The sequence below is a fragment of the Lycorma delicatula genome, chromosome 8 (genome assembly GCF_047948215.1).
Source record: "Lycorma delicatula isolate Av1 chromosome 8, ASM4794821v1, whole genome shotgun sequence".
In the NCBI taxonomy this organism is placed as follows: domain Eukaryota; kingdom Metazoa; phylum Arthropoda; class Insecta; order Hemiptera; family Fulgoridae; genus Lycorma; species Lycorma delicatula.
In genome coordinates, this window is record NC_134462.1 from 9,507,947 (window position 1) to 9,530,609 (window position 22,663).

A 22,663-nucleotide genomic window follows, 5' to 3' on the forward strand; every position below is an offset into this window, starting at 1 on the left:
AATTTATCATCACTGTCATCATCAACATGGACATCATTCTTCTTTAAACTTTTAATTTTGTCATCTTTTTTTACAGAATGATCAGCCTGGGAATTATTCACTGATATTTCATTATCACTATTACTAAAAGTATTACTGTCTAAAGTATCTTTTATCTTAAAATATGATGAGATTTTGCTAGGTTTTTTAAATTGTGGACTTTCTTCTACATTGCTTTTATTATTTTCATCACGCAGCCTAAAACAAAAAATTAATACCAATCTGTAGCAACTTTTTTTAAATTTATGACATCAGAATCTATAGCACATAATATGTTTGGCATTCCATAAAGATAATAAAAAATAACAAGTAAAAATTTAGTATACCTAATTTTTGTTTAATGTCAAGAAAATTTAAAATATAGCTTTGACATTCTTACAAACACTTTTAAAATAGTTCATAAAAATTAAAATAATTTTTGAATATCTATCTGCAAAACAATTACATTAAAGTATCATCAAAATCCAGAACTAGCCCATTGATTTAGCTGCACATTAATACAGCTCTATTTTGATTAACTATATTGTAAGCGTTAAAAACAACAATTCACATCAGAGTCAATCCATTTCAAGTGATCCAAGGGTGGTTGTTTGACCGATTAAAAAAAAAATTGAAACTTACCCACTTGTTTCCTTCATGTCTCAGTACCTTAAAACTATTTTATATTTATTTAAGCAGTTTACCTGTGGCGACCATTTTGTTACTATGTGTATACCTATTTTTGTGATCGTAAGGATTAACAGAAAAAATCACAACTAAAGAACTATTGGTCCTGGAAGGATGAAACAAAAAGCAATTTATTCACTTTTTCTCAAGGTAAAAGATCGGTCCAGTAATTAATTTACCTATCCCTCTTCAATGAGAAAATTACCAATAAAGTTGATCATGAAAAACTATAAAATTTCACTTTTGGTAACTTTTTTTCAAGAGGCACGAATAGCATACACAGTTTTAATAATTTTTTTATATATAAGTATATGTTAGCAGTTTTATAATAATAATAATATTAATGGTGATATGATATACTTACCCCTAAACTTTTATCAATTTTTGAAAACTATTTTTTTTTTTAAATTCAAATTTTGGCTTCAAATCATCAAATTACTGTGACATAGCTGGTGATAAAAATCTCAAATTTGTACAGTTTACAGTGTTTTTGTAGATGTTTACGGCAAATAAGAATTTTCTTGTGTATTGTACTAATAAAAAGTTATAACATCTCAAAAATCATGAAAAACCTGTTAAAAGCAATACCATCTTGACTCGCTAAATAAATGCCCCAAGCGGGGTTATTGTCTTCTTGGCACTTTAATATTTTTACACTTATTACTATAGTTGAAATAGACTTGTTTGAACCATTCAACTACAGTGTTCATGTTATAACAGGCACTTGAAGTCATTTTCAGTCGTCAGGAGAATTCATGTTGCAACATGCTCATTTATGCTTGTTACATTATTTACCTTTGCAGTTACAGACTGGTCAGTCTGATATTAGTCAATGACCTGTTCACATCTTTACGAGTGTCTTTCATCCTGGGTTTGGAAGTGTTTATTAAATAAAATGTGTTTATTAAATAATAAGTGTTTATTAACATTAAATCTGCAAATTTTAAAATCAGTTAAATTTTTACATTATTTTCAGGTAATTCCACATAAAACAATGTAAGAACAATGTTCCATAGGAATTTATGTGAATGAAGAGCGTCATTAAACAGTGTATGGTACAGTGTCAAAAGAATTCATTAAAATTTGTGAATTTAGTGATGAAAACAAACAACTTATTTTTTATGTTTAATTCAGATGTCATTAGTGTTTGTAAATATCATGGAAAAAAGTTTTTGTCAAAATTCAGTCAGTCACCTGTATGGACAGTTCTGTTGTGACCCGTTGAGAACTCATAAAAAAACAGTTAAGAAAAACTTAAGACAAATAACATTGGAGTAAGCTCTTAAAGAACACATTTTTCAAAATTTAAATTCACTTCCTGGAAAGTCTCTTTGTGTTAACTGCTTCAAAAGTATTTTTTCTCAGCAGAACAAATTATATGAATATGAAGACCAAGAGCAATCCATTGCCCCACATCACAATATTGAACAACTGGGACAAAATTATATTGAAAATTGAGAAAGTTGACATTACTTCAACAAACTATAGTGATGAGTCATTCTCATACAATTTCAAAAGAATTATCAGAAGAGATATCACAGCTAACCACACTGAAATAATAAACTTTCACTGCTACAAAAACAGGCTATTTCATTGAAGAATAATTAAAATTTTGCTACAATTTATTTGTTCTTCAATAGTTTACGAAAATAAACCAATATAAAAATAAAAATGAATTCTTGAAACAAGATGAAGGCTACTCATTGAAATCTCATTTTTGAATCGAAATTGTGTGAGGTTACTGGTATTGGTTAAGTTATCATTAAATTACTAACTATCATTAATTATTTAATAAAACTATTTTTAAAATATTGAAAACATCAACTTCAACATAGGGGCTAAACATAAAAAATGTAACGTGCAAAGAAGACAAGAAACCCCCTTGCAGCACATATTTAGCAAGTCAAAATGGTATAGTTTTTAACAGGTTTTTCATGATATTTAGTGGTTATAACTTTTTTATTAGTACAATACACAAGAAACATTTTTATTTGCCATAAACACAAGAAACTTTTTTATTTTCCATAAACATCTACAAAAAAAAACTGCAAGTTGTGCAAATTTGAGATTTTTATCATAAGCCCCATCAGAGTTATTTGAAGCCAAAATTTGAATTTTTTTTTTAAATTAGCTCTCAAAAATGTATAAAAATTTAGGGGTAAGTATATCATCATTAATATTATTATGGTAAAACTACTAACATATACTTCCATATAAAAAAATAATTCAAACTGTGTATGCCATTCCTGCCTCTTTAAAAAAATTACCAAAAGTGAAATTTAACCATTTTCATGTTCAATTTTATTGGTAATTTCCTCATAGAAAATAAAGAGATAGGTAAATAAATCACTGGACCAATCTTTTACCTTGAGAAAATATGATTAATCAACTTAATTAATTTTTAACTTAATCAACTTCATTTCATTCTTCCAGGACCAATAGTTTTTTAGTTATGATTTTTTTTGTAAACCCTTACAATCACAAAAATAGGTATGCGCGCCATAACAAAAGTGACCGCCATAGGTAAACTGTTTGAATAAAAAATTAAAAAAATAGTTTTAAGATCCTAAAAATATAGGAAAAAGTGGGTAAGTTTCAATTTTTTTTTAATTGGTCAAGTAACCAACTTATGTTTTTTTGGGACACTTCAAACAGATTGACTTATCATTGAAATTTTATCTGTAGTTTAAATAATTATAGTAATTAAAATTAAGATCAACAGATGGCAAATGTTAAATGATTTTCAGATAGGAGGAAAACAAAATATATGTAAGCATTCTACAAATCAATGGCATTAACTTTGCGAGATGTATGGAGGGAAAGTAATCATTAAATATTATAGACATTTAATAAAAAATGGCAAGCCAGCTAAGAGTTGAAATTAAATAAACTTTCACCATATATCAATGATTTACTCTTAAAAATTCTGTTCCCGATAAAGAATGTATCATGTTCAAAGAAAGGAAAATTATATGTATTTCACTAAATAAACATGCGCTGGGAGTATTTTTATCACATTTAGTTATAATAACACCTCAGTAATTAATTATGCTTTACGGAAGCAAGAAATAAAATGTCTAAATATGGAAAATGGATGATTAAATATTTCAGAAACTTAGTGCTGAGAAGGAAGAGAAGAGCGACAGGAATGTTGAACCAAAATTACCATGAAATGGTAACCCTGGATTTCAGCTTAGGTTCAGGTACAAAGCATTGAATTTATAAGGTAAAGAATTTTTTAAATACTTACCATGTTGGACAAAGTGAGGAAGTTTCCAAGATTAAAACAAAATTTTGAATATTTTTTAATAATACAATCAGCAATAAATTTTTATTTTATTAATATTATTGGCAATGCCAGTCTAACCTTCTACTACAGTCTCGCACTTTTTCTGAGATCAGTATGAGATAGGGATGGTATTTATGTAGAAGAAATACACAGAATTACTTGGAATAGAGTAGTCATTGGAACTTTAATTTCTATTTTATGGGGCAGGATTATCATTAAGATTGTCTTAAGGAAAAAAAGCTAAACGGATAAGTAAGATAGTAACAAGCAGTTTGGTCAACAGGCCAAGTGCCTCTATTGTCAACACATAGGTTTTGCTTTGTAATGACTAAAATCTTTTTGTATTAACAGTTTACTTGCTAATTACATGAGTTATGTTAATTTCATGTGTTTCAGTTATTTCTACCTTATAATTATGTACTAAACTATATTCAGCAGCTACAATAATTTTTGGAGAATTAAACAATCAGAAATATATAAGAATATGAATGTGGACAAAACAATCATATAAACTTTAAAAAACAAATTAAGTACAGTGAGACAAATCAAAATTACCAAAAGTTATTAATGGTGAAGCAAGTAAAGGGATGAATGAATACAAAGAGGTCCAGCAACATCGATGGTTCAACAATAAAAACAGTACAGCAAAATAATATTTACAGAGCCATTGTAACAGAGATAATGGTGGAAACAGATTATATTAAACTGTACAGTTAATGGTTATTCTTTGCTGAATTTTTATCATTTCATATTTTTTTAATGCATTGTGGTTTCTACTCTATAAATGGGCTCACTTAACTAGAGAAACAAGTTAAGTCTTGAGGACTTATGTTTGGCTGTGAAGAAACACTTCTTCTTTATACAAACTTACAAAAGTAGTAAATTTCCCTAAAGCTGATATTATACTTGGTCAAAATGAGTGGCCCATCTTTGTGTAAATCAATATGGTTTTGTGCAATTTGCCACCTGTGCATCATTTTGTATTTGTTCCAAATGAAACTCTATTTATCATGATATTTTTCAATGATCACATCTAAATCATCTTGCTTTACATTTGATTGCATGTATCAGAATATTTGTGTTGCACAGTGGAAGGATTGTTCCACTTATTTCACAGAAATTTCAACTCCATTTGAAAGCCTCTAACCACTTTTCAACGAGTACAACAGTTTGAAACAGAAAGCCTTCCTGACCTTGGATCAAATTTATGCCCAAACATTTTTCACAAGAAGGCCAATAGGAAACTGAACAGTGATCTAATGTATGATTACCACAAATTTCTCCAAAGCACTTGAATTTGTCAGGTATTTGCAACGTAAGTCTCATTCTCAGTGACAGATCTTTTGTTTTTGTATCATATTTCTGTCTTTGATCTTTCATTTTCAAAACACCTGTAGATTCAATTTCTAACATTTATTAACTCAAAGTAGCCTATGGTAGGGAAATAATGAATGCTGATTTCTTAAGTCTTCACTTGAAACTGCAATCATTGTTGATTAAAATTACTTTATAAATTTACGGTAGTGTCATATTCTGCGTTATTTATAAAATGACCTTTATAGCTTAGAAAAAAATGTAATTTTTTTCAAAGAATTGAAAAAAATTGATCTCATGGGCATAAAAGGACTAATTAAATCTGAGGGTAGTCAGAGCCATACAAATTCTAAAAAAAAAGAAGAAATAATTTTCAGTGGTGTTGAAGTTGCAGACATAATCAAGTCAGATGAGACAGTTACCTATCCATGTATAAATTTCTACCAGTGTTATTAAACTGCAGTGATATAAGAAACCAGTTAAAAAAAATGTGGCATCAACTGTTAAAATTTTTCATCCTTACTATACTCTCTCCTAGTTTCCAAAATACTATTTCTTGAATTTTACAAAGTTATAAAAGGATTCACCAGGTTATCAAAAATCTGACGACATCATTACGAACACTCTCTCTTGTTTGCAATCGCTCATTAGAATTCCTGATTTATAAAAACAGCAATTGTTTTCTATTTACTTACACAAACAAAACGAATTTATTGTTGTGTATTTTCATTTACTTAAAATAATATTATAATATATAGTTATTATCTCTCTTTACTTAAAACTCACCACTTCCTTCTAATCAAATGCTCTTTCAATCCATCACTACTTCAACCATTTTTGCTTTTATTGAATATAGTAACCCAATAAAGTATTTTCAAACATGAAGTAGTTTTAATGTATTCAGATTTTTAGAAAAAACCTTTTTTTAAGTTCGTGACCTGCATACTAAATCTTTTTTTTTACATTATTTATCATAATATTTGTCAAAAATGTCTGACATCATGTGTTTCTTTGAGCTTTGTAATCTAAAAATACTATTTTAAATTTGTCTATTACTTTATATTCATCATAATCAATTAACTTTTATAAAGTAATTGGATAATTAATGTATTTTCATAGATAAATAAAAGTTTTGTGACAAAACAATAGAAAAAAAAGGAAATCAACAATCTATTAAACATCAACTTTAAGTTCAATGTAACAATAAAAAATTATTACAGTTATATTGATTACCTTTTACTGTTTTTTGTAGATGATGCAGTAAATATTCCACCGGTGCATGTTTCATTAATAATTTTTCCTACATCCGATGTCCCACCCAGCCACAGCCAAAGAATTCTCCTTAAACAATCATTAAAAAAGAAATAGTAAATGACACAAAAAGAGCAACAAAATGATACAGTTGCACTAAAATATTATTTAACATAAAACAGAAGTTAAATTTTTTACTTGTTTAAGAACAGTTTCATTGCACGATTTCTTTCATTATACTAAAAAATCATCACTTTTTTGCTGACCACTATGGTAAGTAGTATTTCTGCTACCCATCCAGAAGGTTACATTTTCAAATCATCAGGCTTGGCACTTCCACACAATACAAAATTAATTTCTCATTAAATATTGTGTTAAGCATTAGTCTATTGTTGTAAAAATGTAAACTAACTGAAGTTGACAAGCTTTTCAAAGCTTTTTGACAAAGTTCTTCTGCTGAAAAACTGATACCACTTCAGTAGCAAAATCAAAAAATTGACTTACTGCTTACTGCAAGTCACAATCCCCAAGAATCTCAAAACTCACTCTAAAAGCATCTAATAAAATTTACACTATAATAAATGTCCACACCCCCAATAATAACAAAAACAAATCTCCAAAAGACTGTAAAGAAATAGAAATGTTCTGATTCCTACTCGACCAGACCATAAAAATAACTCCCCAAAAATCATGTTAAAAATTAATCGAAGACTTCCGTACTCAACTAAGCAGAGAAAGAAGATAACATGACATCATCAAAAAATGGCTCATCCAAAAGAAAACAAACAAAAACAGACAGAGGCTTGTCAATCTCTGCAGAAACCACAAACTTATCTTGAAATTCACATACTTCAAGAGGATATCTCAAAAACTCAAAACCTAGAAACACCCAACTAAACTAAAGGAGAATGGGAACTAAATCATGTCTTCATAGACAAACACCACCACAAAGAAATCTACAACAGGAGAATGCAGGGGAATGTGATAAAAAAAAATTTTATAAATTTAAAAAAAAAATGTTTTTCAAGAATCATCCTCAACAGGATTGGTTTACAACTTGAGAAAGAACTAGAACACCAGGGAGGTTTCCGACCCTGGAGGAGCTGTTAGTATTACAACAGAGAAAAAGCTATTAAGCTACTACTAGCAATTAAGCTATTACAACCGAGAAACAGGGAGATAATGTTTGTAGACTACAAGAAAGCATATGATCGCATCTACAGAGAAACCCTACTAAAAATTCTAGACATGTCACATTACAGCCCAAATTAATAAACATGATAAAAGTCACTCTCACAAACACTAATTCTAAAGTGAAATTAAGAGGCAAATTATCAGAACCATTTGACATCAAAACTGGGAAGCGCTAAGCAGATAGACTTTCACTGCTACTACTCATCTGTGCTGTGAAAATGTTAATGAGGTAATGGCTCAGAAAATGTCCCAAAAAAATAAATAGGCCAAAATAACAAAAACTGCCTTGGTTTCACAAACAACTTGGCACTGCTAGCAAACAACACTGATGAAGCTAAAACGCAGATGTTAGAACTTCAAAACATTGCAAATAAAATTGGCCTCAAAATATTATTCAAAAGAGAAAAATTATGCTATAAAAATCAACAAAATTAAAAAAGTAAATAAAAACAGTAATAAAGCAAAATAGTAACAATTTAAATACCTCGGAAAAATAACAACCTGAACAGAAAAACCTCAATTCAAATAAGAACAAACAGACAAACTAGCTAAAGCACAAAAATTAACCTGGTACACCTACAGTAAAAAATGCCTACCCATAAATGCAAAAATAAGACATTACAACACAGCAATAAAACTGGAACTCACATACGCAGCATGCAGACATTCCGCTCTTCCACAAGAATGAACAATCAAAGACTGACAGAATCCAGAAAATCAAAAGAAGAATTAGAAGAACCTGCACCAACAAAAAGTACCAGAAAGACGAAAAGTGGTGAATCCTGCCCAACAAAATCGTGTACGAAAAGTTAGAACCCATCATTGACACAATGTGTAAAAGGAGGCTAGGATTCTTTGCACACATCATGAGGATGCAAGATTCAAGACTTCTGAAATAGCTGGTACAGAACAATCTCAAATCAAAAAACACCAAGACAGGATGCAGATGGATCAGAGAAATAAGAAAGGATCTGAAGGAAATTGATCTTATACCACAAGACGAGATAGACAAGATAAAATTAAAAGAAAAAATCAAGGAAAAAACATTCATTTCACACCCACAAGAAAGAAACACATCACAAACATTTTCAACACCAGAAAGGGCACAGAGATCAGAACATATGAAAAAGTACTGGGAGGATGTCCCAAGGCCCAAACAGTCCCTTTGAAGAGACTTGAATAATAGAATCACTAAAATGATCCTATGCGGTCATGAAAGATGTGAAAAAATAAATTAAATAAAATTAGTTTCATATGATTAAATCAACACTAAGAGAGTTAAAAAACTTTTATTTGTATATGTTAAAGAAATGGAAAATTTTTGTCTGATGTTATAAAATGACAAATGTGTAACAAAATTATACTTTTTAATATACAAAAATTACTCATTAGTTGCTTATATCAACATAAATTTATTGCATTGGTAGAAACCAAAAGACAACAAAATGATTTCAGACTTATTGTTCATAAACAGCTGAATTTACAGCAAAATAATAAAATATTCTTCTTTTCGATGTAATTTCTAATGATGAGTTCTTGTTTCATAAATTCTTTCAATTTTGTTTTGTCAATTAATACTTACCTCATAAATTTTGAAGTGTATGCAAAAGAATACAAATTTTATAGCATATGAAAAATTTCAAGCCTGGATCATTCACCATCAACCATTTCATACTTCCTATTCCACCAACATTTGTTGCCTTTCTCCTCTTTTTCAACATTATCCTACACTGCAATTACTTCCTGTTGTTTATTTTCCAATCAAATGGTAGTCTTGTTCATTTGAATTCAAATATTCCTTTTTAGATCCTAAACATCTAAGTCCTCTCTGTAATTGTAGTTTAAAGTAGTAATCCACTGTTTCTTATCAAAATGTTAAATTACTTTTTATTGAAACCAGAAAAAAGCAAATCTGGCCAGTATGCTGTAATCTCACACAACATTTCTGTCTGTAGTTAAAGATTATTTGTATAATACATCATGAATATTTCACCAGGTCAAAAAAATCTTTTTACTCGAGGGAAAAAGATTAAATGCAATCTGATGAGAAAACAATGGGAGAGAAATGGGAGTTTACATAAGGACTGTATTACAATAACAACTGCAGTTATTTTTATAAACCATGAAAATCATTCATTTGCATACTAAATTTTAATTTCAGCAAAGAAGACATGATTTTATTTTATGCTAATAATACGCTTTATCAGACAACGATAATTATCATAGTATTGATAATTAATTAATAATTCTAAGTCATAATTCATTAATACAAATAAGTCATAAAAAAGCAACTAAATGAGCAGAAACATGGACATCATCAGATCAATGCTAGTTTCCTGTTATACACAAACAGGTATTAATTAGCATTGATAAATTATACAATACCTATTTTTAAAAATGAAAAGTAATGATACACAAGAGTATCAAACTACTTATACTAACCTTAACAGAAAATTGTTAAAATACTCTTTTCTCAATTCAGTGTCGCAAAAAAAATTCTGGATCTTTTTTGGAATTCCCCAGAAAAAAAAAACACTTAATTTTTTTGCCAATCGGCCAAAAATCGATGTATTTTTAATATCCAATATGAATTAGGTGGGAATATGCATGTTTCAAAATAAAAAATCAAAACTGATAGTTTTTGTTTCTCCCCCCTCAATTAGTTTGCAAGTTTTTCACCTGGAGATAACTGAAAATAGCAAGAAATATTGAAATTAACGATAACCAGGTTGGAGAAACAACCCAATAACCAGATGTAACCATTTACTGTTCTTATAACCATTTATATTTATTTTATAAATATAACCTACCCTCGCTTCGCTTGCTAACCTTACTAATTAACAGTAATGTTTGGAATATTTAAATAATAAATTCAGTAATTATTGCAATTATTTATTTAAATAATCAAAACATTACTGCTAATTAGTCAAGGTTAGCGATCGAAGCGAGTGTAGGTTAGGTTTGATTGATTAAATTTAATATTTATATCTATAATTATAAGCAATAATGCTCATATTTTTAATATGTAAAATATGTTAATATGGAGAATGTTTAAAATGACCATTATAAAAGAGCATGTTAATGTGCTATCGGGTTACTGGGTTATTTCTTGAACCTGGTTATTGTTAATATCAATATTTCTTGCTATTTTAAAACGTGCATATTCTTACCTAATTCTTATTGGATATTAAAAATACATCAATTTTTGGCCCATTGGTTAAAAAATTAAATGGTTTTTTATTGGGGGGGGGGGGGGAATTCCGAAAAAGCTCCAAAATTCCAAATAATTTTACAGAATATAAAAAGCATATTCTTTATAAAACTTAAATACAACACTCAAATTATCTGATCATAAAAGAATAAATAAATAAATAAAGAAAAAGAATCATCAAACCTGAGTATTTTGAACTAATATAGCAGATGACTGAGTCTGTTCTCTTGGTGTTGTATGGTGTTGAAATAAACTTTGTAACTTATGATTTGGATTACAAAATTTTTCACAGGAACAGTAAACAATACTAAGGCCAATATCTGATTCAGGTATACATCTCAAACCCTTAGAGGTCAAGTATTCTGTAATTAAATAAAAAATTTCTTATACTGAAATTTAACAATCAATTCCAAATTTAAAGAGTTCAAAATTAATAAATTCATAATAGAGCCACTATTAAAATACTATTTTTAATAATAAAAAAAATGCATAAAATCTGTATGAATAATAAATTAATTGACTGATTAATATGATATTCTATATTCTACAAGTTCAAGACATCTTTCTTTCTTTTTCTGTTTAGGCTCTGGAATCATCATAAGGTATTAATTACTTCATATGATGAATGAGGACAATATGTATGAATTTAAATGAAGTGTAGTTGTGTACAGTCTCAGGTCGATCATTCCTGAGATGTGTGGTTAATTGAAACCCAATTACCAAAGGACACTGGTATCCACGATCTAAAGTTCCAGATATCCAGATCAGGTTTGCTGTTCTGAAGCTCATAGGTAGCTGCATCCCTTGGTTATGCAATGATTGTACTTTCAGCTTATTGTATCAACAAATCACCTGAAATGTGGTAAGTTAGAATTCAATAAGAGAATGATGGCAGGGACAGTACAAGCTTAGGAAAACTTCTAAATTCCACAGACTCATTGCTAGGAGAGAAATTCAATTTGAAAATAAATAAGAGTAAAATAAACATAATAAATATAATATAAAAGAGGATAATGTAGAATAGAATATTAAATACACAACATTTTCTTACCCACTTTTGGTCTCAACCAAAATAGAAATGATTGATAATCTTAACATTCCCCTGAATTGTTACTCTGAATTAAAATTCTAACTTTCTGCTTCTTCAAAATGTAGATAAAAAAACAAAGAGGACAGGCTGCAGTCTAGTCCTAGTCCCTATCCTTTCCTCATTTTCTATCTTAATTACATTCAACTGATTCTTTATAAATAATTCTTACTCTTTTTTTCTATATTTCAATGATACTTTTCATCTTAAACATTCTACTCCATTTTGTGTAATCAGACGCTTTTTAAAGATCTGTAAATGCTACTGTTTGTGATCTACAAATTAGTATGTATTCACATATTACAATAATAAATTTAAGTGTTACATAAAGAGAAATACTAGATATTTATAAAAGTTGTTATTTCCATCAATAAAAATTATGATTTTATAATGTTCTGATATCATATTTTAGTCCTACTGATTGCAGAGAGTTCTACATGTTTCTTTGTCTATCTTACATTATATTTTAAAGAATATAGATTTAATATACTAACTGATTTAAGTATGACTCCATATTATATCAGTCAAATTAATCTAAACACCTCCTACAAACATTTATCACCAATTTAAAAAAAAAATACTCACTAACAACTCCCAGGTATGATTCAGGAACCTGTGAACCGTTTCCTGGAGATGGAAGCGACTGCATCACAATAACACCTTCCCTACACATATCATCCTTGCTGAGGTTACATTCCGAAAACTCTACCACTGATCCTCCTGCAATTATAATCAGAGAAACTGATAAATTAATATTAAAATAGAGATAAGACACGATTACTCTTTCAAACATAATAAATCATTATTATATGTATATAAATTTATAAGTATAAATCAACCAAATGGATTTAATTGTAAAAAAACTTACTCTGTATAGTTTTGTGAGAATATTTTTATAAACCTACCTACTTTGTAAACTAGCTAAATGACTATGTAATTTTTTTACTTAAGAAATGTTTCATTGATGTTATTTGGAAGAAACTTCATTTATAATATTTTTATTTCATACATGAACTTTCTTTTTTCAAAGATTCAATGAGATCTGGGTATGATTGCAAAGATTTCAAATAGCTTTTTTTATCAAATCTTTCTTTAATCCACTGTTGTAAAATGCCATTAAACTAAAAAAAAATGTGCATTTTAAATCCAATAAAGAAACATTTTTCCACATGTGTAAGAAAACCATTACAAGAGAAATAAATATAACATTCACAAATGGCTTTCTTTTAAGTATAAACTAATGAAGTATTAAAAATTAATCTGAGTGTAATTTATGAAGATTAAAAAAAAACTATCATTCTAACACTTGTTTCAAACAAATAAAAATGATAAAAAACTAATTTGAATTGATTCATTAAAATAAATGATTGTAAAAAAGGGAAATAAAACAGAAGTGATGAAATATATGTAATACATAAACAAAAGACAGAATCAAACAATATTAGATCGCCAAGCTAAACAAAATAATATTATCAAGTTATATGCATGAAAAAAAAAACAAGTATATGCATGAGTGTTTCTGAAAAGATTAAAAAGACAACTTACATAACAGATATGAACAGAAAAATATATATATACCTTCCCAACATTTATACATACTATTATCCCATGCTATTCATCTTCTTGCATTTGTTAAAACATAATAACATTTTTTTTTGACATGCTATGGATGGGTAGACATGCACTATGCAATTAGAACTTCAGTGCCATCTTGCATAATAACAGTTTTATCTACCCCTTAAAATAAAATGAAATCATTAAAAATAAATATATATTTTTTTACAATTTTATAAATATACTATCAACAGCACTGATATTTTGTTCTATACATGTAATATATATTGTAACAAGACTGGTATAATGGACCTAAGTAACAGATTCATACCAATTAAAAAGAAAGCAATAGAAAATTAACAATGAAAGGAATCCAGAAAGGGACTAAAAGAGTCGTTTTTCTAAGACTAACAGGTCTGTTTAACAATCGTTCTTTGTAATACCGCCAATAATACACCTACAACAGATGTTGTTCTATGAGGAGAATTACCAAACCAGAGTAGGGATTCATGGGAAAATGTAAGAACTCGAACGATCATTCTCATGCTTAAACTTGGGTCTGGTTCTACAGGTCAAGAGGAAAGAAGTATAAATACTCCATGAAAGATGAGTTAAGATCAGTTTTGAAGAAGCAAGTATAAACGTATTGCTGGATGTGTTCAACGCATGTAGTGCTGAATGGTGTGTTCAACATGACGTCACAAGAATTCCATTGTGAACAATGGGTGAATGCAGGAAGTTATTTGGTGAGTTATAGATAAACAATTAGTGAAAGGGAGAGAGTCTTAAACTCATTCATAAATTGTTGGAGTAGTTTTATTTGTAAACAGCAACGGTATGTGCAGAGAACGGTACTGAATGATCTTTAGTCTTGAATTATTTGTTTTAATAGTTGTTAAAGATGTAAATTTTAGCGGTCATGATAATGACTTTTGTCAATAGGGCTGAATTCTGGTTTTTACAATTTAACTAGCTGTAAATAAATCCTGAACTTACTTTAAATTCTATTTTGTATATAATCATTGTTTACTATTATTATTAACATTTACTATTATTATTATTATTGATATTTGTTATTATTGTTGTCACTATTATTTATTATTTAACATTATTATTATTATTATTGTTGCGGTTATCTTACTATTATTATTGTTATTATCATAATTATTATTATTATTATTATTGATTTGTCTTATTTTACTTATGTTCTTTAACTAATAAATTGTAATTGCATAAACATTTTTAATTGTTAATCTCTCAATATCCTGATCAAGCCACAAACACATGACAATACTATATATTTTGTAAACCACAAAACAAGAAAAAAACAAAGTTTTTTTGTTTCACTATTGTAGTGGTTCTCTGATATGTAAAGAAAAACAAATGTATATATTTTTGCAAAATCAAAGATATTCATTACTTTTGAAAAGTTTTTTGTGGTTAATAAGTAAGGGTTATTAACTAGGATTCTAGACTGCCATTCTACTGACTAACCTACAAGACAAAGAGAGAGTGATAGCATCTTTTTCTTCCACCTGAAGGTTTTAGGTCTGAATCCCAATCATGCTGCATCTGCATACACTAAAAAATTTTATATCATATTTCTACGGACAAACTTTAAGCTTATGTGGTGAATAACCTCAAAAAAATACCACCAGGAACTAATTTTAATTATTTATTGCTTTTTTTAATGATATTGAGTGAGCTGGCTTATTTTTCACAGGTAAAAAAAATTGGCTTGTTTTAACTGCACCACATGGAGAGAAAGAGAATTGTTTTTCTAGGTAATGGCAATATATTAATACATAAATTTAAATGACTGACATCATATAATATGATTAAATTACCAGAAAATAATTTTCTAACAGTTAATTTACTATAAGAAAAGATTTTGGGAAGAAGACAACATAAACCACATAATAGATACAAATAATTTAGTTAATTTAATTTAAATAATAAAATAAATTAAAATTTTCACAAACCTGCAGAAGTAACCATCGGTTCAATACGTCTCTTTTGTTTAAAAGATACAGCAACAAACAACAAGGATTTAAATAAAGAAGACCGTTGCTTATTAACCAAAAATGATACATTATTCTGATTTAAAGTCTCTTCATTTAAAGGTGGAATGCAAGCAACAGGATCAGGTAATTTTCCTTTTTTTAATTCAATTGCTTTTATTAGGTTTTACCAATACTGAGGAGTTACAATATGCTGACCTGCTCCCAAAGCAGAAACAACCTAACAAATAAAAATAAAGGTATAGCTGATTAAGACAAAAATAATACTAGATTACTTTGCCGTTAAGTAGAAGAACCCAAAATTGATCATAATTTTTTTAGTTACTGAATAATATGTATAAGTCTAAATGTCATTTTATAAGTCTAAATTGTTTTTACTGTAACTTATACCAATACAACAATGAAATGCAAGCAATTCAATTAACTTGAAACATAATTTTATTTAATAACATATTCTCGTGTCTCCTACAGTCGATTTTCACTAATTACAGATTTTTTAAATATCAACATCATAATTAAGATAAACCATTAACTTAAATCTTTAAAAAATATAAAAAGTGAAGATTAGAATGCTAATATCATGTATAAATACCTTATTAGATGATAAACCCTCGGGTGTTTTGATTCAAGATAATATCATGTATTTAAGACCAAAAGGTTTTTTTAATGCCTATATTGACAACATTTTAATTTCTTTTTACGTTAGGATCAATGATATGAATTATTACTGTAATGCCAAGAAATTAATTAGCCCTTAAATAAAAAACAGATTAAATTTGTTCAATCTATAGATTTGATCAAAACTATACTTCAACAGACAAAAATCCTGAGATATAAATTTTTTAAAATTACTTTTATTCAAGTTTAACAATACTGTTTTACTTCAAAAGTTAAAATTCTGTAGACAATCAATTGACTATAAACAGACTTTTTGTGTCGCAATATACCACTTTTCACCCCCTTCTCAACCCTCCACCACCCTCGCTCGCGCATTTATTTTTTTACGTTTATTATACCATTTACCATTTCCACTTATAAAAGTCCAGGTAACAACTTTTTTCCCTCTAAATGAGTTATTTTGATCAAGCTAATACAAGTTTGTTTAGGCACATATAATCTAATCTGAATTTGTTAAAATTTTTTATGCTTAACAACTTTTTTATATTTATTTAGTTGATTCTTTTTTAAATATTTTTTTCTTAAATGCCAAAAATAATAAGTATTAATGCAAGTAATTAGATTGCTAAACAGTTTTGAAATTATAACATTAAATATTATAGTTAATAATATTAGAAAAATTATGCCTAACAATAAATTTAATGAGTAAACATAGTTTTGACAGTTCACACCAGCTGAAATACACAAATGAAAAAATACAATCAGGACCTAGTCTTGTGTGTACCAATGATGGTTAAAAAACATTTAATACGTATAAATCTAAAAATGGAAACATATAAAAACTATTATAAATGATCAAAAAGCAAATATTAAATGCACATTTTATTTGCTAAATCATCATCAGTAGATAAAGATAATAAGCAATAGTAAATATTTTAAAAAAACTTAAAATAATAATCAATAAACACATATTTTTTAATATGTGTATTATACCAAAGTATTGTTTTACTAGTAAAAAAACCTTTTGTCCATAACCTGTCATCTAGTTTTATTGAGATTGATATAGAGATACCTTTTTTTTTTTAGGAATCAATGACTATTCTTTTCTTTTTTTATAAAGTTAACACATTTCAAAATACAAAGATAAGTTACAATTTTTAATTTATTAAATATCACCCTAGAGATATAAATATAAATTATAGGCTATAAATGTAGCTATAAATAAATATAGGCGATAAATATTAGCCTATTTTATTAAGGTGACAAGTAAGAGTTCTAATACAAAACTAAAAAAAGCAACAGATTTGATTTTGTTGCAGATGATTAAATTGTGAAAAGATTATACAATGAATATGCATACATTTTACAAAACTTTATGCAAAAAAAGATTCCATCATCCCCAAATGATTATTCAAAATACATATCTTTAATTTTCTCTTATTCTATTTTATTAATTTTCAAGCTGATAGAAAATAATATACCCCACTACACATATTTTTTTAAGTTCAAAACAGATGCTGACATACCAGGTAGGCCAAAACTCACTACCCATCATAACAGTCATTATTTAAATATAAAACAAAAACAAATTGAATTCATAACCAACACTTTATAGAAGCTACATGATTATTTATAATTGCTTTTCATCTTTGTTGATACATTCCTCCAGACGACCTGAGACACTTAGGAATACTTCTTTGCACAGTTGTATATTGGGATCTATTTTTTCAAATGAATTTTGAATAGCATCTTTCAAGTCTTCAATTGTTTGTAGTTTTGTAGTATACACTTTATATCATTAACCATTCTCCAAAAGAGGAAATCCATAGGTTAAGTTCTGGAGATCTGGGTGGCATTTCTATTGCCCCTCACCCTCCAATAACTTTACCACCAAATAACTCATCAACATAATTTCTCACAGCTATTGCGTACTGGGGTAGGCTCAATCATGTTGAAAGTAAAGTAAGCTTTAGTTGTTGTAGTTCATTTGTAGCCCAAGAATGTCATAAATTGCCAACATGTCCAGGTACTTCTCTCCAGTTACTATTCCACCAAAAAACCAAGGCCCAATTACTCCACAACATGAGACTACACCCCAAAAAATAACACCAGGTTGATTTTGCTACCTCTTAAAAATAATCCTATGGTTCTCTGAATACTAATAGGTACAGTTGTGTCTGTTGACGTGGCCAGTGCATTTGAAAGTTGCCTCATCACTCCAAATTATCTTCAAAAACAACTCATTATCACTTTTCTTACTTCATTTAACATTGTTTCGCAAAATTGAAGCCTACGATCATAACTGTCTTCCCAGAGACCACGTATGAGACAAGGTGTGTAATGTTTGAATTTAGCCTTATGTAAAATTATCAAAACAGAAGTTCTAGGAATATCTGTTCGAGAGATAGCCTACAAGTAGAGACTTTTTATGGCTCTGGATAACTACTTGTAAAACTTTAAGCTTAGTTTCATCACTTAATGACGGTCTACCTGACCTGGGTCAGTCTGCTGCACATGCATTTCTCTCAAGACATTTTCGTAAATTATAAACAACATTTTGTGTTGGTGGAACAGTGTTGAAATGATTACTCCATTCATTTATTAGTAAATTATAACCAACTATGAACTACGTTTTTAAAGAAAATACTCTTTCTTCATTAGTAAACATCTTCACAACAAGTTAGAATCAACTTGTCCAATGAACATAGTAACAGCTGTATATAACAGATGTTTGATTGAATAGCAGTGCACTCTGGTGTTTGTGTCAATAACTATCTGATGGAATTAAAATGTCTCCATACAGCCTGGGATAATCTATACCACAATGAACCAAAAAAAAAAAAAAAAAGAAGAAATTATACACTAATAATAATTTCTTTTAATAGTTGGAACAGGTATGTAAAAAACAAGATTTACGTACAGGGAGCACGATCTCTGCAACTGCTGGTATAGCTTATCCAAGCCGAACTGGCACAGATCTGATCTAGCCAATGGTTACCTAGCTAGCACAGGGTTAAAATATGCTACTCGTGGAAGTAAATTTATAACGCATTTCCTTTATCTCTTTAATTAATTGACATTCTCTTTCTTTTTATTGCTATTTATTATATTACATGAATATTAGTAAACAATTACAATCTGACTATACTTGTTCTAATTGTGTAAGGTGTACTCACAGAACATTCAGATAATGATAGTAGATTTCAACAAGCAGCTATATAAATTATAATTCAAATTTACATTAAAATAATGATATAAAAATCATAGTGAAAACTGAACATGTTCATGGGGTCAAATGGTACTTCAAAGGATGTTCATGCATTCAAAAAAAGCACGATGACAAAATTAAATCACAGTGTATTAATTGTTTTACACAAAGTAAGTAAAAGACTAAATGTCTGGAAGATAAATATATGAAACAAAACGGGCAGAAACTTTTGTGCTGGTAGTATAATCGATTTGAACGACATAAAAGGTAAAATTCAAATTAATATATTAGACTGGGAAAATGGTAAATCTGGTGTGATTGTTATTACTATTTCTATTATTGACAACAATGTTCACTATGATACATAAGATTTGACAACAAAGGTTTGAGAGATGTGCAAATAAGGTGCAAGGATTTATATCATTTTTGGTGAGCCTACAAAGAATTTAAAAAATAACTATTATATAAATAAGTGTGTAACAATAAATCTTATGCAGTAAAACTTATACAGAAAATCTGGAACATTCAAATGTTGATGTATGTTTATCCTATGTATAACAGCAAACTGCTAGATACTGCCTTATGCATAACATCACTAACACAGTTGCCATTCACTCTTTATTTTACGCTAAAAAAAAATACTTTATAAAAAATTAAAATATACAATGATAATAATTTCTTTTAATAATTAGAATAGTTATGGAAAAAACAAGATTTATGTACAGAGAGCACGATCTCTGCATCTGCTGGTATAGCTTTCCAAGCTGAACTGGCACAGATCTGATCTAGACAATGGTTACCTAGCTAGCGCAGGGCTAAAATACACTACTTGTGGAAGACAGTATATTTTTTTTTTTTTAGTATTTTTTAAACTAATTTTTATTCCAATCAATAAACAAATTCACATCAAACATTTTTTAATTATTTTTAGTCATATTTATATAAAAAAATAAATAAATTCATAACCGAATAAAACAATACACAAATATTTAGCTAACTTATTTTTAAATACTTAAAGTAAAAAAAAATAAAAAATAAATATAATTATTACCTTGACATGTAGGTATTTCTTGTTTTTCTGCATTTTTATACTGTTTTTACTTGCTTGGTGATAATCCTTTTTTCAGTAAAACTTTTACACTTTACTTTATAATGTATTTTGTTATGAATTCTGTAACTAGCACTACCGTAATAAAATAACTAAAGTAAAAAATTACAAAGTTGCCGAATATATAGCACTTCACTCCCTACTGCACATGATTTTATCTTCTTTTGACTATTCTGTTGAACTCTCGCTTCCCAAATTGATGATGACACATTCAATTTGTTGTTCTAGAGGTCTTCGTTTTTTGGCACGTTCACAACATTTTATCCAGTCCTTGAATGAGAGTTCTGCAAACTGTATATGACAAATTTTCATTGTTGGAGCTGTCATAAATTGTACATTTTTTGGCTGCGACACGGTTCTTCACCCATGTCCATATCATCTTGATGGAATTCAAATGGCAATGATATGGAAATAGGCATAAAACAGGGAACCTGCCTTCCTCCAATATCTCATCTATCTTATATGCTTTCAGATGATCTTTATTTTTTTTAATTGTCTCATTCATACAACTGAACTTTGGTCAAATTTTCATAGAATGATAAGCTGTTAGTCCACAGCCAGTCAATCATTGGTTGTTTTGCTGATGCTGAATTTGGTGCTCGGCTTTCTTCAGCATTGTAATTTAGAAGCATCAACTAAAATAACGACACTGATTACTGGCAAGTTAGGTATTAATTTTTCTCTTATCCACTTTAAAAGTGTGTTACAGTTCATCTGAGAATGATAATCTGAGGAAGATTTGGCTTTCCATACTGTCAAGCAGTTGAGAAAAATCCCATTTCACTACTGGCGTGGATAATTATCCTTTCTCCTTTCTGAAATTGGCACAGCAAAACACTCAGGCGCATTTGAAGGTTGCCAACAGAAATTTTGGCAATGAGAACTTAAAATATAAGTCTCATCGACATAGACAATTGGTCTTCATTCAACTCTATCTACATCTTCTTTAATTTTATTCAAATTCACAAACCCTTTGTACTGAATATCATGTTTTTCAATAAGAATTGCTTTGTTGTTCTCATTCTCTTCCATTTGAAGTCCATGCTTAACAAAAATGTCTTTAAGCTCCTCTTTTGCCCACCAAATAACCCATCAGTTTTTAGTTTTGTGTTGTTTCCTTAGAGAAGGCAAGTAGCTCTCATTTAAGTAAAATTTTAACACTTTATACCATGTTATTCTGATCAAAACTGTCCGGGTTTATTACTTCCTTCTTGTGTTTTATTCCTTTGCGAGAAATGAATTTGGTTCCAAAGCTATTTCACCAGTAATTCATTAAACTGTTCTTTTTGAAACTTCTGTAACATATGCAACACATTCTCCAACCTTTTTGGGGTCTCTAACAAGCATTTCAACTGCAGTTTCTCCTGCCATGTAATTAAAAATGATGTGTATAATGTCTTTCCCTTGGCAGTAAATGTCTTTTCCACGTAAATTAGACATAATATACAAAATAATAAAATCAATTCACTATCATAACAACAGACCCAACAAAAATTTACTAGTTTAATGCGAATAAATTACTTTTAAAATTTCACTTAAAACTTCAACTACTTTCAGGAACTGAAACTCAAAGAACGCTATAATCTGACAATAACCCTTACTCTTTGGATACACACAATTAACTGGACAAGTTTTAACTGCAAATACAATATAACTTAGAACAAAATCATTTACAAAAACAAGTTAGTCTTTGAATAAATCAGGAATGGTTTGTATAAATAGAGATTTAATGTTTCATTCGAATGTTTAGAATGACACATTGTTCAGTTATTATTTATACAAACCTGAATAAAGAAATTTTTCTTATGTATGACTCATAGTCTAGGCTAGCACACAGTTGTTCACCACTCCCAGAACAATGGGCGAAGAGCATACTATAAACAGTAGACTTGTGCATATTTGGCTTGGACATTTTATACAGTCATAAAAACTATAAATAGATACATTTAGGACTAAACAATAATTAGTAACAGCCGATTAGTCTGCATAATATTGCATAACATATCAATTTCAGTATCTAATAAAAAAAAATTATTAATTTATTACTATATAAACTCAAAATTAAATAAGAACACGAATTTGTTCATCGATTGGAATACACAA

The 22,663-nt window shown here is 28.7% G+C and overlaps 1 protein-coding gene across 1 annotated transcript; it reads right to left on the reverse strand.

The window, feature by feature from the left end:
* Positions 1-131: 131 nt before the first annotated feature.
* On the reverse strand, positions 132-15,797 carry LOC142328770 (uncharacterized). The gene is made up of 5 exons (XM_075372794.1): positions 15,588-15,797; positions 12,637-12,771; positions 11,148-11,326; positions 6,542-6,649; positions 132-237 (listed from the first exon to the last, which is right to left on the reverse strand). Exons 1-4 carry the CDS (start codon positions 15,601-15,603, stop codon positions 6,596-6,598), a joined length of 384 nt encoding a protein of 127 aa, XP_075228909.1. The 5' UTR covers positions 15,604-15,797; the 3' UTR covers positions 132-237; positions 6,542-6,595.
* Positions 15,798-22,663: the final 6,866 nt, after the last annotated feature.

Excerpts from the sequence above, each read along its gene's own strand:
- LOC142328770 (XM_075372794.1), bottom strand. Across the intron at positions 11,327-12,636 it reads ATCATACCTGGGAGTTGTTA|AATACTTGACCTCTAAGGGT; the intron begins GTGAGTATTTTT and ends ATTTAATTACAG. Across the intron at positions 6,650-11,147 it reads TATTAGTTCAAAATACTCAG|GAGAATTCTTTGGCTGTGGC; the intron begins GTTTGATGATTC and ends TGATTGTTTAAG.